Below are 17,147 nucleotides of genomic sequence, written 5' to 3'. Positions count from 1 at the left end.
GTCCACTACCAGGCCACAAGACCTCCAAACACAGGATATAGTGAACAAAAGAATTCCTAGCTCAGAACATAAGATGGACAAACATGGATCCGTCTTGTAACAATTGTGAGGTTCCACAATGTTAAAAATATAGAGGTTGTAATGTTATAAATGTGACGATTTGTAGTATGATAAGCGTGGGTACGCTCTACATTTGTACTGTTTAAACATTTTTTTTTAAGAGTACCCAATTCTCTTTTTTCCCTATTAATGGGTAATTTAGTGTGGCCAATCCACCTACCTTGCATGTCCTTTTGGGTTGTGGGGGCGAGACCCACGCAAACACGGGGAGAATGTGCAAACTCCACATGGACAGTGACCCGCGGCCGGGATCATACCCGGGTCCTCGGCGCCATGAGGTAGCAGTGCTAACCACTGCGCCATCGTGCTGCCCTAACATTTGTAATGTTGAGGATTTGCAGATATGTGTTGATGTATGGGAGGATCTGCAATATGAGGCTCTGTAGTGGGGAAAGTGGAGATGTGTAATGTGGGGATTTAGTGTTTGGTGTGAGCATTTGTATGAGGATTAAATGATTTGCAGTGTTATAATGTGAAGATTTGCAACGTGAGGATCAACAGTGTTATAATGTGAGGCTCTGCAGTGCTGCAATGGGAAGATTTCCAATGTGAGGCTCTGCAGTGCTGCAATGGGAAGATTTCCAATGTGAGGCTGTGTTGCGAGGCTCTGCAGCGCTGCCACGTAAGCAACATTGTGAGGATGAGGAAGTTGAGTCCGGATGTGACGGTCTCAGCGCCTGTTTCCGGCCGGCCTGCCGTAAGCTGGTATTTAGGGCGGGGCCGCCATTTTGCATTCAGTGACTGAATGGTGAGGTTGAACAGAAAGATTGATCAGGGATAAATGGTCGTTCGCGAGACCCGCTGAGGTGCGTTTACGAAAAAAACTTATTAGTCGAACTGAATTCGTGCGTATTTCAATTCCAGCCTTATTCTCCCGCGAAAAAAAAAAACCAAGTTATTTCGGAGCCGAGTTTTTTTCGTTGCTTTCCATTCGGGTCCGGGTGTGGCGCACATGCGCCCTTCAGACGAGCCACGCTTGGCCGAGTGAACTAGAATTAATCCGGGTTCCTGGAGCTCGATGTTCTTGTATTTAATGGCAGGAGTGAGTGCGATATGTAGGGGGAGGGGGGTTCATTAAATCAAACTTCGGACCTTTCGCCCTATTTCATTTGCGCGTCGTGTAGAGCAACCGCAAACTGCGCTTTAATTGATCTGGGATCGGAGTTGGAAATTTTAGGGTTTTCAATTCGGGCAAAGAAGCAAAGAGAGGACCCACTTTTTAGTGTTTAAACAATACCCCCTCGTTTGAGCGGGTTTGAGTCTCTTCCTCCTTCCCTTCCGCTAACCTCGAATCAAAATGGTGGCTGGCCGCCAGCCAAGGTTTCTTCACAGTAGCGACTAGGGGTTGGTGAGAGCTGGAGTCGAGGTTGAATCCTCCGTTTCACCAACGCACACCCCTTGCGCAACATGTTGTATTCATCGAATTAACGGTGCGTATTGAGACCATTCGGCCCATCGGGTCAGCAACGCCCCTTGGAAAGAGCACCCTACTTAAGCTCAAGGGGCTATATAGCATGTCCAGTCCACCTAACGTGCACATTTTTGGACTGGGAGGCAACCGGAGGAAACCCACCCAGTCACGGGGAGAAAGTGCAAACTCCACACGGACTTGTCACCCAAGGCCGGAATTGAACCGTCCCCCGGAGCTGTGACGCAGCAGTGCTAACCGCTGTGCCACAGTGACAGTTGAAAATAAACGGCAAACCCACCCTTTCTCTTCTCCCCCCCCCCTTTAATCAATGTCTTCCCTCCCACTGTGGTATGGTCCCTGTGGCTCCAGTGTTTGCCCTGCATAGATGCCATCTCAGTGCAGGGGGAAGAAGTCTCTTGTGTATTTACGTATGCTTCTACTTGTAGTAGTGGAAACATCCTGATACTCACTGGCACGTATTGTGTTCCCTATCTATCCTGCATGAGGCAAATGGCAACTAACCAATTGACATTGGGGGGGGGATGGTGAGAAATGTTGGTTGTTTTGGGGCAGTTTAAGCCACAGTCGCTTTTTGCATTCCTGGCCATAGATTCCAGGCTCTTTTACTAATTGTTTCACGTTTTAATTACCTGTATTAATTTTTTCCTCCTGAATTATCCGGATTTCAATGTTCACTCGGGGCTTGAATCTGACCCGCTCTCAATAGAAAAGTGTTTAATATCGGGTTTATAAATGAGTTTAATGTGTTAATCTGCTGAAATTTCTGCCGGTTGCCGTTCTCGGGCTCAAGACAGAGGCAGGGCAAATGTGAGATCAGTTTAAATCCAGCAACTGAGCAATAGAATATTTCTAAATGTGTTTAGAATTTTTTTATGACAATAGTGTATAACTTAAATTAAGAATAGAAATGAAAGCAGGGTGTCAGAGGGTAAATAACATTTTAATTTCAACTGTATTTAATCAGTAAACTGCGGTTTTCAGTGCTGGGGAAACTTGGGGATTTTTAATTACAGCATTCATGTTGACACCAATGTGTCATTTAGTGAGTCTAACTTCTGTTTTGTCAATTTTTGTGCATTTCGATCATTTTGTGGCTGAGAATGGGCGATGTGCATTGTGCCTGTTAAGCCCCACTTGTAATTTTATGTTTCCTTTCTAAATAACTCTAAATAGTTTAATGTTTAGCCAAAATATTCCTTTTGAAAATTTATTCATTTGGAATTCTCTTTATTTATGAACAGGAAAGCTGTATTTTAATTTTATGGTGCATTTATAGCGCAAGGCTTTTGTAACTTAAAAATCCTTTTGAGCTGTGGTTGCCTTTTAATTGGATTACTGGGCGACTGGCTTCTCGGTGTAATTTTGTCAAAGACTTGGGACATGGGGTGGTCATAGTGATGAGTTTGTTTACCAAGAAAATCTTTTCCTCTTGTTGCCAGTTGCCCAGTGAGAAGGATAATTATGATAATTGTGAGGAAACCTGTATCATACATCTGTCACAAATGCATTTTGTTATGCTGAAAATTTGTATGATTTAATAACAATTCACTTTGCAAACTGTTTATAAAGCAAACATGTAATAGGATTATATGTACATCTGGAATAAGACCGGTATGACTAATCTCTGGATGTCGGGTTTATTTTGGAAGGAAGTGTCGCAATCTTTGACAAATCAAAATACAGTCCATTTGAATTTTAACAAGTAGGAATTTTGTGGTGGCACCTTTTTCAGAGATTTAAGATAACGAGGGAGGGAAAATCCAGTATGAGGTTTTGAAATTTGTTGCAGCGGGCAATCATCTGAAATTCACTGCTCAAACGAAGGGTGATGGAAACAGATTCAAATAAATCAATATGTTTTCTCCTGTCCTGTAATATTGCAATTTATAATTGAGAAACAGAAACTATTAGAAATTGAAACTATAAAAAATTCTTGAACATTGTGATTGCACCAGTTGGCTAAGTTCAATTAGTTTTAATTGGAGTGAAGCCTAGATTAAGACCTGGGGTCTCAGTTTGAATTTGCTTATCCATATTAAGCTGTGGTGTGTTGGAATACTCATTGGCCTATGTCAAATTTACTTAAAGTGACTCGGGATAAGCTGCACTAAAATGCCATACAGTTTTGGGATTATTTTTGTTAAATTAGATGAATCGGTGTTAAAGCCCGAGTTGACTTCTTTCGGTTTTTCCCTCTGAATGTGAAATGTCCCAAGTATACGTTGAAATGCTAAATAACAAAGTAGCACCATGTACAAACATTATTCTAATTAATGTCATCTCTGCACAGACCGAACAAGCTCCAACTAGTGGCAGAAGTTAGCCAGTGCAGTTAGTCAATACTACCAGAATTGACCACTTGTACCGCTAGTGTGGAACCCAGGACTTGGAGTGTGAGGGGAGGTGGATTAATTGGACAAGTTTGTTTCTCCTCGTCACCTTAAATCTGTGTCCTACGGAAAAAGTGTAATTACAACCGTCCTACGTTGTTAAAATTCCAAATTGTAGACTGTGCTTTGATAATTTTTGCTACACTTCCCAAAAGACATCAGGCATCTAGAGATTATCCATATCTATCTTATTTCAGATGTGCATATAATTATATTACATGTTTGCTTATAAACAGTTTGTGAAATAAAATGTTATAAAAATATACTAATTTTCTTTAAAACCAGATGCATTTTATGACAGGTGTATGATACGAGTTTCCTTGCAATTAACATAATTTAGAAGCAAAGCCAGGAGTCCAGAGCCAGTGAAGAACAGAACCTGAAGAGGCCAAAGTCTGTGGTAAATTGTTAAATGTGAAATTGACGATGTCAAATTGATATATGCACACACACACACAATGTTCAGGCGCTTGAAATATTTTTCTACGCAAATGTGAATTTTCTTCATGTAATTACTTGTGTTCCTACATGTTGAGCTCATTTAAATTTGTGATTCCTCTTTCCTATTTGCATATTCTGCAGGGTGGTGTCGATATTTCTGCAAACTTAATTCCTTCTGCTTCCCTGGAAGTGACTAGTTTTGTTGAACTATCATTTGAAAGAACTAATCATGACTGCTATTGTGAAACCATTTCCTTTGAATCCTTCTGGGAAACCATACCAGTAAGTGTTTTGTTTTCAAACAAAAGGGGATGGGTATTGTAAGGGATCGAACCTGGGATCTCGGCGCCGTGAGGCAGCAGTGCTATCCACTGAGCCACGGTGCTGCCCTAGATGATTTAAGTTCTAATCCAGTTGAAATGTAGTCCATGGCCAGCAAGGTTGGAGGAAGACCTGACTCCTTGCCAATCTACTTTCACTTGTCTGACTGTTCTGCTTGTTTCCAAGCCTAGGGAATTGAGCAGCAAATTTGACTTTTTGTGCTGCGCAGACAGAACTTCGACTATCTGTAAAACAAAGGTTAAGCGTGGACTCTGCCCTTCTTTCCCATTCCCAAATATTCTGCCCCATCTTGTCTCCTGGCATAATGATTTGTATTTAGTTTCCCAAATGCCCACTTCTAAATGCCTTGCACAGAGCCTTTTACTTTTGACTCTGGAAAGCAATACTGCGGAGGTTTATTCACACCCATCTGTGCTAACAGTTGCTGGGAAATGATCAGGATCCCTGAAGTCAACTGGGAAATCTTGCCATTTCCCTGAAGTACACAATTTTATTTTTTTTGTTGCCAGGTTTGGTAATTTACCCATTTTAGTTCCGCCCAGCAAGCCATAAACTGTTGCACACATGCAAGAAGAATTGACAGGAAGAAAGGACATAAAAATTGATACCTTTTGAAACTTCATTGTGGAGCTTCATGGAAAAATTTGTATCTGCCGCGATTGATCAAAATGCTAATTTATGTAATGTCCTGAATGCAGTGAAAAAAGTAAAATGCCATCAAGTTAATTATTAGATGGTTTAAATCAAATTCCGTTTTTTTGGGGGGAGGATTCTTTCAAGTGTATGGGCTTGCATCCCTGAATCCATCTTGCCATAATTTGAGACACTGATCTGTGTTAACTGAACAAATAATAGTTTTGTTACACAGGATTCTTTTTATAAGATTTACTGATAATTTAATTATTTTGTTCAACAATTCAATGTTTGAAAACTGCAGTGTTTGTGAAGAGTGATTAAATCTTTTTTAGATTTCTTCTTTATTTCTTGTACGTTCCCACCTCTAAAGAGTGACTTATTTAACAGGAGGTTAAATGTTCCAATGGTTGTTACATTCAATTTTTATGTAAGTCGGGCAGGAACCTGTTGGGGTATTTTAATATATCTTACATAAGTTCATGGGTCAGTGAAATGAAATGAAAATCGCTTATTGTCACAAGTAGGCTTCAAATGAAGTTACTGTGAAAAGCCCCTAGTCGCCACATTCTGGCGCCTGTTCGGGGAGGCTGGTACGGGAATTGAACCGTGCTGCTGGCCTGCCTTGGTCTGCTTTCAAAGCCAGCGATTTAGCCCTGTGCTAAACAGCCCTACGGTCATTCAGGAGCAGTCAGAGAAGAAGATGGCTAGCTCCATACAGCTGAATTATTGAGTCTGAGGACCTGAAGACTCCGAAGCCTGTGGGGAGTTGCGAATGGTGGCAGAAGGTCACAAACTTTCAGCTGCCAGACAGCTGAGGCTCAGAAGTGCTGTTGGCTCAGTTGAGCAGAAAGGAAGAGTTGGGGCAAAGGAAGGCCCATGTGCAGTGGCATTCTACTCCGAGCAGCTGGAGAACGGGAATTATGCAGCCTTGTGAATCCAGTGGGATGCAAGCTCCGGAGAAGTAAATGAGCAACTGCCAGGCGAACAGTTGTTGAGGCAGTCAGAGTTGGAGTGGCTTTTGCAGAGCATAGGAGGCCAGATCTTACAAAGAGAAGAGCTGAAATCCCTCGAGGGAGATGAGAGTTTAAGAATTTTTGTCACTCACTGATGTTTGGGTCGGTTGCTGCAAAATTTGCGGGATTTGACTTGGTTGTGTCTATTGTTAATGTGCAGTTTGGCATTTCTGATGATTGACGTTTACCATATGTAGTTCTGGTTGTTCATATAAGATCGTGTTTGCTTTCCGTATGTGTGTCTAGTAAAATTTTCTATTTAAAACTGGAATCTTGTGGCTTTATTTTCAAGTAACGGGTTTCAAATTTTGTCTGCTTTAAACACAATGTTGCCACTCCCCAATAGAACACAACCAAATTTGAGGTAAACAGTGCGATCACTGTTAACAAAGTTTAAAAATAATTTTGTGTGCTCAACAAGACTGTTAATCCCTGGAAGTGACTGGCTTGACTATGATGACCAGAATTAAGAATGCTGATCTCTACAGGATGCTAGCTAGTGTCTGACCTGCTGAAGAACTGCATGTCAAAACCAAAGTTGCTTTTTCAAAAAAAAGTAACCTCTTCCATTATTTTAAACCCCTCCCACTAGAAAGCTGTTGATTACAAATAGCATGAGATTTTTTGAGTGTTTAACACAATTGATGACGCTGAGGCCATTTGAAGAAATTGAATGCTAAAAATAAAAAATAGGACGAGGAACTGGAATCTAGGGTTTTGTATTTTGCACATCTTGCTGCCTTGACCGAAAGAAAAACTGAACTGATGTCAATGAACTGACATCTCTACTTCAACATCTGTTTTTAAACTTGTTCTCACTTGAAGATGACCTGAAAAGTTCTGCTGTCTGACCTATTCATGTTAAGTCCAGCAGGCTTTTATGGATTGAATTCTACCATCTACAGATGTCCTCTGAAGATGAGAATGTTAAAGAAAAGACAGAACAAGTAGTTGGTGGTAAGACTGCTCTACTAAATCTACGTTGTTAGTGCCTGGATAGATCTCAGTTTTGGAAAGCTTGTGATTCTCCGGACCGTTCTACTCTTGTGACCTATGATCCAATTGCAAAGCACCATGTCGCTTCCCAGATATGCTCATCTGTCTGATTGGGTTTCCTCCCGTATCACCGAAGTAACCTTAACCAAACTTATGAAAACCGCTTCTGAGTGGTACATTCCCCTATTCAGTAAGCTCCCTACCCATAGTTAGTCCCACTCTTGCCTACCTCATGCAGGCTTTGCCTTTGAGCCCCCAGGAAGCCATCCTCCTTTCCTGGCCATGTTGATACGTCGGCTTCCAAATGTGCACTGTTCCCTAACTCTACTGTGACTACTTATCCAATACAGCCTCTGATAAGGTGTGCTTTCTCCTAGCTAAGACCAAAACTACCAACTTTTGTCCTCATCACCTAGTTCATTTTCTTACTGGCTGTTTTTCAATTACACTGACGACTTCCACCTCCATAATATCTACTTCAATCCTTATCCGTCCTGTGTGCCATCCTCACTGGAATCCACACAGTCCAGTGTTCACCAGCTAGCCTCTCCAACCCAATTTTTAAGCCTCAAGTCATTGAAATTTCTACCTGTGACCCACGCTGCATCGTGCCATTCTAATCACTTGTCTTCATTGATCTAAATTGGTCCCTGGTTCTCACTGCCTCTGGTTGTGAAAAATCTCCATCTTTCATTTGGTTTTAAATTGTAGTCTTTTAGTTTTATCTGTAACCACGGTGCCAAGAACTTGCTCTTCTGATTTTGGCCTCTGGTGTTTTTCCCCTTTTATGCCCCACTTTTTAAAACCATGCCTTTGTGAACATAGACGGCACTACTTCCTCTCCCTCCATCTCCTTTTGAGACCCACCATTAAAACCAAATTCTAATCAAGCTTTTGGTTACTCCTAAATCCCTCCTGTTCCTTTATATTCATATATAATTATCTCTGGAGTTCATGTTAAAATGCTATAATAATTCTTGCTCTATTCATATGGAATTTTTCAATCTGTAATATTAAAGGGTCCTTGCAACAAACCGTCTTTGTCTTGTAAATGTTTTTATATAACCTCATAGTTTGATCGTTTATTTATGTCACACATGCACACAATCAGTTGTTCAAGAAAAGTATTCATGGTAATCAGGAGAATGTTGATTCACCAGGGCTGTTTTTAAGAAAAAGTCTGTTCTTTATTCTATTCATGCTTGGTGTCGAACATCTTTTTGCCTAACCTATAATGTACATGTTCCATTTTGTTTTAACTTGGTGCCTAAAGAGAACTGAGCTATTATGCGTCAAGTTTTTCATCATAACATCAGAGTTAGTAATTCTGTAAACTGCTAATCCCAGTGCTACTAATTTGAGAAGGCAGGTGTAAATGCCCCCTCAACACTCCACATTAATGTTGTAAAACCCTGATAATTTCAGCACAATTGCAACAAATCTTTGTGTGTTACAACCCTGAAACTTGGGGCCACAACTTGCTATCTTAAATAATGTACTGAACTTCTGGAACAAATGTAATTGGTGTTACTTGGCATGTTCCTCTAGGCTGGTAGTAGATGATCCTAGCTATTGGAAACACTTGACCAATTTATTCCTGAAATGTTTTGGTGACTAGCCTTGAGAAACCATTCTGCTGGGCTAACTTTATCATTTTTGGTAACCTGAGGCCGTAAGTTGGTCACTTAAGATGTGGCTTGGTGGTGCAGTGGTTAGCACTGCTGCCTCATGGTGCCGAGGATCTGGGATTGATCCGGGCCCCGATTCATTGTCCGCGTGGAGTTTGCACATTCCCCCACAACCCAAACATGTGCAGGTGGATTGGACATGCTAGATTACACTTTAATTTTGTGGGGGGGGGGACTTGGTACTGTAAACTTAAAAAATATCGGTCACTTATTCCAGGTATGCAGAACTCTTCTAGGCCAATCCACTCTAATTCTATTTCAGAATTAGGAAAAACATTAACATGAACTCCACTGTAGGGAGAGTGTAGAATTAATACTACATTGCTCCATTCATTAAGCATGAATAGAAATGGGATCAGTGAATACTTTGAGCATGAATGTTGTACTTTCTGTTTTGTAAAATGCAGCCACTGTACTTGTTTTATCGTTTGTACAACAAATAAACATTTCTGGGTGGAAAAAAAGATTTAAAATTGTGACAATGCTGTTTTTTGTTAATTTTATGTGATGTCGGGCGGCATGGTGGCGCAGTGGTTAGCACTGCTGCCTCGGCGCGGTGGACCTGGGTTCGATTCCAGACCCTGGTCACTTTCCATGTGGAGTTTGCACACTCTCCCTGTGTTTGCGTGGGTCTCACCCCCACAACCCAAAGATGTTCAGGGTAGGTGGATTGGCCATGCTAAATTACATAGAACATAGAAAATACAGCACAGAACAGGCCCTTCGGCCCACGATGTTGTGCCGAACCTTTGTCCTAGATTAATCATAGATTATCATTGAATTTACAGTGCAGAAGGAGGCCATTCGGCCCTTTGAGTCTGCACCGGCTCTTGAAAAGAGCACCCTACCCAAACTCAACACCTCCACCCAACACCAAGGGCAATTTGGACATTTAAGGGCAATTTACCATTGGCCAATTCACCTAACCCGCACATCTTTGGACTTTGGGAGGAAACCGGAGCACCCGGAGGAAACCCACGCAGACACGGGGAGGACGTGCAGACTCAGCACAGACAATGACCCAAGCCAGAATCGAACCTGGAACCATGGAGCTGTGAAGCAATTGTGCTATCCACAATGCTACCGTGCTGCCCTTAAGAACAAATAAATCTACACTATATCATTTTACCGTAATCCATGTACCTATCCAAAAGCTGCTTGAAGGTCCCTAATGTTTCCGACTCAACTACTTCCACAGGCAGTGCATTCCATGCCCCCACTACTCTCTGGGTAAAGAACCTACCTGTGATATCCCTCCTATATCTTCCACCTTAAATTTATGTCCCTTTGTAATGGTTTGTTCCACCCGGGGAAAAAGTCTCTGCCTGTCTACTCTATCTATTCCCCTGATCATCTTATAAACCTCTTATCAAGTCGCCCCTCATCCTTCTCCGCTCTAATGAGAAAAGGCCTAGCACCCTCAACCTTTCCTCGTAAGACCTACTCTCCATTCCAGGCAACATCCTGGTAAATCTTCTTTGCACCTTTTCCAGAGCTTCCACATCCTTCCTAAAATGAGGCGACCAGAACTGTACACAGTACTCCAAATGTGGCCTTACCAAAGTTTTGTACAGCTGCATCATCACCTGACGGCTCTTAAATTCAATCCCTCTGTTAATGAACGCGAGCACACCATAGGCCTTCTTCACAGCTCTATCCACTTGAGTGGCAACTTTCAAAGATGTATGAACATAGACCCCAAGATCTCTCTGCTCCTCCACATTGCCAAGAACTCTACCGTTAACCCTGTATTCCGCATTCATATTTGTCCTTCCAAAATGGACAACCTCACACTTTTCAGGGTTAAACTCCATCTGCCACTTCTCAGCCCAGCTCTGCATCCTATCTATGTCTCTTCGCAGCCGACAACAGCCCTCCTTACTATCCACAACTCCACCAATCTTCGTATCGTCTGCAAATTTACTGACCCACCCTTCAACTCCCTCATCCAAGTCATTAATGAAAATCACAAACAGCAGAGGACCCAGAACTGATCCCTGCAGTACGCCACTGGTAACTGGGATCCAGGCTGAATATTTGCCATCCACCACCACTCTCTGACTTCTATCGGTTAGCCAGTTCGTTATCCAACTGGCCAAATTTCCCACTATCCCATGCCTCCTTACTTTCTGCATAAGCCTACCATGGGGAACTTTATCAAATGCCTTACTAAAATCCATGTACACTACATCCACTGCTCTACCTTCATCCACATGCTTGGTCACCTCAAAGAATTCAATAAGGCTTGTAAGACTCAAATTGCACTTCAATTGAAAAAAAAATTTGGTACTGCAAGTTTTTTTTTAATTGGTCACTTATTCCACGTATGGAGAAGTCTAATTACGAAGACCCTTCTAGGACTATCATTCCAATTCCATTTAAGAATTAGGAAAGAATTAACATTAATTTCACTGTAGGGAGAGTATAGAATTAATACTACATGGCTCCTTTCATTAAGCATGAATAGAAGTGGGATCAGTGAATATTTTCATCATGAATATTGTCCTTCTACTTTGTACCATGCAGCACTCTGTATTCTGTAGTTTGTACAACGGATAAAAATTTATGGGTGTCAAAAGACCACTATTTAAAATTGTGACGGTGAAGTTTTTTGTGTTACTTCTGGATGATGTTGGGCGGCACATTGGCTAGCACTGCTGCCTCATGACACCAAGGACTCGGGTTCGATCTCGGACCCTGGTCACTGCCCGTGTGGAGTTTGCACATTCACTCTGTGTCTGTGTGGGTCTCACTCCCGACAACCCAAAGATGTGCAGGATAGGTTAATTTGCCACACTAAATTGTCCCCTAAGTGGGGGAAAAAAGGATTGGGTGCTCTAAATGTATTAAAAAAATTAAAAGTATAAATTTTGGGTGGTGTCACCATGTATATTCATCCCAACATAGTTGACTCCACTCTGGGAATGATTCGTACCCAATGTGGTGTTTTTGCACTCATTTTATCTGGTTCCTAGTAGGTGAAATGAAATCCACAAATGAGTTCCTGGCATTACACTTTGAACATACTCCAAGATCTAATGGAATAAATCAAATACAGTAGTTAGATTTGCAGCATGACCACAATAATCAAGGTATGATCTTGTTCAGCCCTGAGATTCAGAGTGGGATTTTCCAGCCCCTCCTGCCAGCATGATCTTCCGGTCCCACTGATGTCAGCGGAGATTTGAATGGCTCGCCACAACTGTTATGGGGGAAACCCCACTCCAAATGAGAGAATGTCGCACAGTCTATCTTTGTCCTCTCTTTCTATTTAGAGTCCACTAATGTTTTACATTTTAATCACTGCAACAGTTCATCCTTGTATGTACTATTCACATTTGACACCGTTTTCACAAGTTAAGTAATTTTTTCCCCCACTTTTGTTAGGCAGGAATTCACACCAGAATTAGATGATCAGTTTTGCAAAGATGACTTCTGCAATCTGAAACCAGGTAATGTACTTTGTTTATATAAATTATTGTGTATGTACCAAAACTAGTTGATTTCAGTTGTGTTTTTTGAATAATGGGCATTTTGTGACACATGTCTCCTTCAGGCTAGGAACAAATTTAATTTCATTGTTGCTGTCTTTGGTTGAGGGTGTACATTCAACCACTACAAGATGTGAGCAAATAATCTATGTAAAGCAGTACAGTACATAAAAGTTTGGTACTATTTTGAGGAAGTATATCTTGTTTGTGTAATTTACCCTGAAGCACTTTGGAGTACTCTGATGACGTAAATGGGATGATTTTAAGGGGCCTTTGTCTTTTTATTTTCTTGCACCCGAATTGCATTCTCTTGCTTTTCCTCATCTTTTTCAGTCAGTTGCATCCTTTGTGCTTTAGTGGTCTGTAGTCAGTTCAAATATTCTTTTCAGGAGCTTGGTTTTCAACTTCAATGGCATATTTGCCTGTTTGGCTGGTTTGCTCAGTTTCTCTTCCATTCACCCAGGAAGCATATTCAGTACATCTTTCTCCACATCCCCAGCTATCTCATGTCCTTTCCTGAGGATGGTTTAAAATTGTGCTGGGGTTTAGTCCTATATGTACCAGCAGACTCGTTGCAAAATAAGTTCCTTGCAGGCATCAATTTTTAAAATAAATTCGGAGTACCCAATTCATTTTTTCCAATTAAGGGGCAATTTAGCGTGGCCAATCCACCTATCTTGCACATCTTTGGGTTGTGGGGGTGAAACACGGGGAGAATGTGCAAACTCCATGCGGACAGTGACCCAGAGCTGGGATCGAACCTGGGACCTCGGCGCCGTGAGGCAGCAGGGCTAACCCACTGCGCCACCGTGCTGCCCTCCTTGCAGGCATCAATAGATGACAGAAACAGAGTCAGTTTTCTTTTCTCCTCACATCCCCCAACTCACATCATTTGATTGCATGCCTCAGTATCACATTACCTACTGTATGCATCTACTGAATAGGTATTTGATTTCACTTGAATGTATAACTCTTTTTCAAACTAGGTGGAAAGTATCTACAACTGGTAGCAAACAATGTGAATACCCACAGAGGAACGCTTACATCACTCGGTAAAGGCTTGGCAATTATAATTGGAACCCTGGATGATACAGCTTATTGGGGAAGGCCTGACATGCTTCAATGTTGGGAAGAACTCTACTTGCCTGAGAAAATGGAGATGGTGGTCCTGGGTACCATTGATGGTTATCCATGCCTCGCTGCAGGAATGCAACTTGTCATTCTTGCTGGAAAGGATGGTTCAGTATTTGCCTATGAAGAGGAAGTATTGCACAAAGTTGCCACAAATTTACAGCAGCTCTTCACAGAAGGTGTAACATTTCCTGGAACTAAAATCTATGAATATGGCAAAGGTTTCAGGCCAAAGGTAAATGGTACTATTCTAATATTAGGGTTCCATTTTCTTGTGTGTCTGGAATTCAACATATATTGTGAAGGAAAGATTATTTTCAAAAGTAGGTTCAACATAAGCCATGAATGTTCCCTTTGTTGAGAAACAGGTCTTTAATATGTCCTTATGCCTGAATAACTTTTAACTGTTTTGAGATCTATTATTAGCAGTGCCATCATTTAATATTTGTAATTTAACAGCTGTACTTTGCAATATGACAACTTTTACTCAACATTATCTGAATATAAGAAATTGAGTTATCGGCAGCAATTGTTCATAAGTTCCAAGTTGAAATAGTGTACGACCTACAGGTGGTGCACCTACTGCTCATGTTCTTGGTGGGAGAGGTGTGGGATTCGAATGGTGCAGTCGAAGGAGCCTTGGTGAGTTGCTGCAGTGCATCTTGGAGATGGTACACACTGTTAGCCGCACTTGGTGGTGGAGTGAGTGGATTGGTGCCAGTCAAGCAGGTTGTTTTATCCTGTATGTCAAGTTGCTTGTGTTGTTGGAGCTGCACCATGTGATATATTTTTAATTGAAGTGTATTCTTGTCCATAATCTCTTAATTGTATAATGTGACCGTTAAAAAATAACACCTTTTCTAATTATTTCAGACCAATGAAGAATACCTGACAGCCTTGAGGGAAGCAGGGTTGGAAAAGATTTCTGAAGACACAAGAAAGTTCATTACCAAGAATGCAGCTGAAATGAAACAACTGATCGATGATTTGGATTTCTTGTAAATTCTTGATCCTTGAAAAAGGATGAACTTTGTTACTGGACTCATTCAGTTATAGATTTTATTGTGGGTGTCGCTGGCTAGACCAGCATTCATTGCCCACCCTTAATAAAGCTGCCGATTGAACTACAGTCACTGGTGCAGGTACACTACAGTGCTGTTCAAAGATTTTGACCTAGCGACAATGAAGGAACAGTGAAATACTTCCAAGTCTGACGATAAGTGACTTGGAGGGGAAGCATCATGTTGGTGTTGTTCAAAGAACAAGGAAAAGTACAGTAAGAAGTCTTACTACACCAGGTTAAAGTCCAACAGGTTTGTTTCGATGTCACTAGCTTTCGGAACGCTGCTCCTGAGGAAGTTGCAGAGGTGTTGTAAGACTTCTTATTGTGCTCACCCGAGTCCAACGCCGGCATCTCCACATCAAAGAAAAGTACAGCACATGTGCTTGTTGCCCTTCCCCTTCCAGGTGGTATTGGTTGTGTTTGGAAGGTGCTGTTTATAGTACCAACTGCCACCTCCAGGCAACCCAACTAATTCAGTACTGTTGGAACATACATAGATGCATACATAGAAGATAGGAGGTGGCCCTTTGAGCCTGCTCCGCCATTTATCACGAACATGGCTGATCATGAATTCCACAGGCTCACCACACTTTGGGTGAAGAAATGTCACCTCATATCTGTCCAAAATGGTTTACCCTGAATCCTCAAACTGTGACCCCAGGTTCTGGACACACCCACTATTGGGAACCTGTCTAGTCCTGTTAGAATTTTATAAGTCTCTATGAGATCCCTCCTCATCTGAACTCCAGCGAGAACAATCCTAACCTAGTCAATCTCCTCATGACAGTCCCGCCATCCCTGGAATCAGTCTGGTAAGCCTTCACTGCACTCCCTCTAGAGCAAGGAACGAGTGCACACATTGGATAGCAACCCCTGATGGTAATGTGAAAATGGCCGTATAACCTGTTGGTGATTTTGACGGATAATTTTCTTGTTGCACTTAATGGTGACCATGGATCAGAGCTAGTCATCATTACGTCTGCAGCTGTAACATCATGAATGAAAGATGACCTCAACACTCAGTATTGCACTGGAATGTGAGTCAAGCCCACAGCTGTTTAACTTGATGTGATAAGGCTGACTGACAAAAGCCTTTCGATGCAAAGATTGGCTTAATTCCAGTATAACTAGTCAGAAATAAAATATTTAAAATTCATGATGAGTTATACTGGAATAAAATGATCTGTGCTTCTCAAGGCTTTCTTTCATCAGCATTCTCGCCTCAAGTTAGAAGGTTGCGGGTTAATGTCTTACTCCGAAGATTTCAAAATGGAAACTTGCCACTATGGACTCGAATGGTAATATCTATTTCTATAGCTTCTCTAGCAATTTTGCTCATCTAATAAGTTTTTTCCCCCACTTCTCTGGCAGTGCGATATGAGAAATTGGTCATAATATAGCTGTACAAATGAGGAAGATGAGCAGGCAACAAAAGACCACTAAACTGGTCTATTAAGCTGCTCTAAACTCCGCATAATTTGAGAATCATGATTAACACTCGTACCTGCAACCATGTAAATTTCTTGATTCCATCGCATGACAGATTGGGGATAGATTTATAAAGCTTTATATTCTGCATACTCCACTGAAATTCCAAACGTTGGCATCAAATTATATATTGAAGCTTTGCTTTTTTTCTAAAGGCTTGGGGCAATGTATTGAATGACGGTACCAATGAGAAAATCTATTATAGCGTATTGATCACTTGACAATCTATTAGCATAAATCAATCTGGAAAATTCAATTTTTTTTTCATTAATCGCTATGAACTCTAGTGGCATGCAATCCAGTTTCCATTTTTAAAATAAAAGCATAGTTTTTTAAAAAGTTGTACGTGTTTGTGTTCAGTGTTGGGGAAAACTTAAATAAACAACTATTATTGCAACTTTCATAGAAACCAAACTGCATCACTACATTTTTCTTGTAAATCTTAATGCACCAAATGTATGACTTGTTCAGTTACACACGTCAACAAAAGTTTCTAATGTTTGGAAGAGAAATACTAATAATTTAAAATTACTGTTCTGTTTTTGATTTCTGGATATTTTTCAACTGAGATCGAACATAGAAAAATACAGCACAGAACAGGCCCTTCGGCCCACGATGATGTGCCAAACCTTTGTCCTAGATTAATCATAGATTATCATTGAATTTATAGTGCAGAAGGAGGCCATTCGGCCCATTGAATCTGCACCGGCTCTTGGAAAGAGCACCCTACCCAAAGTCAACACCTCCACCCAGCAATTTTGGACGCTAAGGGCAATTTATCATGGCCAATCCACCTAACCACATCTTTGGACTGTGGGAGGAAACCGGAGCACCCGGAGGAAACCCGCGCAGACACGGGGAGGATGTGCAGACTCCGCACAGACAGTGACCCAAGCCGGAATCGAACATGGGACCC

The 17,147-nt window shown here is 41.4% G+C and overlaps 1 protein-coding gene across 2 annotated transcripts; it reads left to right on the top strand.

Moving 5' to 3' along the window:
• The first annotated feature begins 783 nt into the window (after window positions 1–783).
• Window positions 784–16,570, top strand: LOC140395581 (uncharacterized). Of its 2 annotated transcripts, XM_072483538.1 has the most exons (6): window positions 846–926; window positions 2,992–4,342; window positions 4,525–4,665; window positions 12,446–12,510; window positions 13,536–13,915; window positions 14,554–16,570. In XM_072483538.1, exons 3-6 carry the CDS (start codon window positions 4,613–4,615, stop codon window positions 14,680–14,682), a joined length of 627 nt encoding a protein of 208 aa, XP_072339639.1. In that variant the 5' UTR covers window positions 846–926; window positions 2,992–4,342; window positions 4,525–4,612; the 3' UTR covers window positions 14,683–16,570. The 2 variants fall into 2 exon arrangements, with proteins under 2 accessions (XP_072339638.1, XP_072339639.1); XM_072483537.1 differs by lacking the exon at window positions 2,992–4,342 and having other exon boundaries at window positions 784–926.
• The last annotated feature ends 577 nt before the right edge of the window (window positions 16,571–17,147 follow it).

This window comes from Scyliorhinus torazame, chromosome 18 (assembly GCF_047496885.1).
Source record: "Scyliorhinus torazame isolate Kashiwa2021f chromosome 18, sScyTor2.1, whole genome shotgun sequence".
NCBI classification, from domain to species: domain Eukaryota; kingdom Metazoa; phylum Chordata; class Chondrichthyes; order Carcharhiniformes; family Scyliorhinidae; genus Scyliorhinus; species Scyliorhinus torazame.
This window is presented reverse-complemented; position numbering and strand designations above follow the sequence as displayed.

What these genes read in the sequence shown, in the direction of transcription:
- LOC140395581 (XM_072483537.1), top strand. Translation starts at nt 4,613, where the DNA reads ATGACTGCTATTGTGAAACCATTTCCTTTGAATCCTTCTGGGAAACCA. An exon ending in CTTCTGCAATCTGAAACCAG is followed by an intron (nt 12,511 to 13,535) that starts GTAATGTACTTT and finishes TTTTCAAACTAG; the next exon opens with GTGGAAAGTATCTACAACTG. An exon ending in GCAAAGGTTTCAGGCCAAAG is followed by an intron (nt 13,916 to 14,553) that starts GTAAATGGTACT and finishes TAATTATTTCAG; the next exon opens with ACCAATGAAGAATACCTGAC.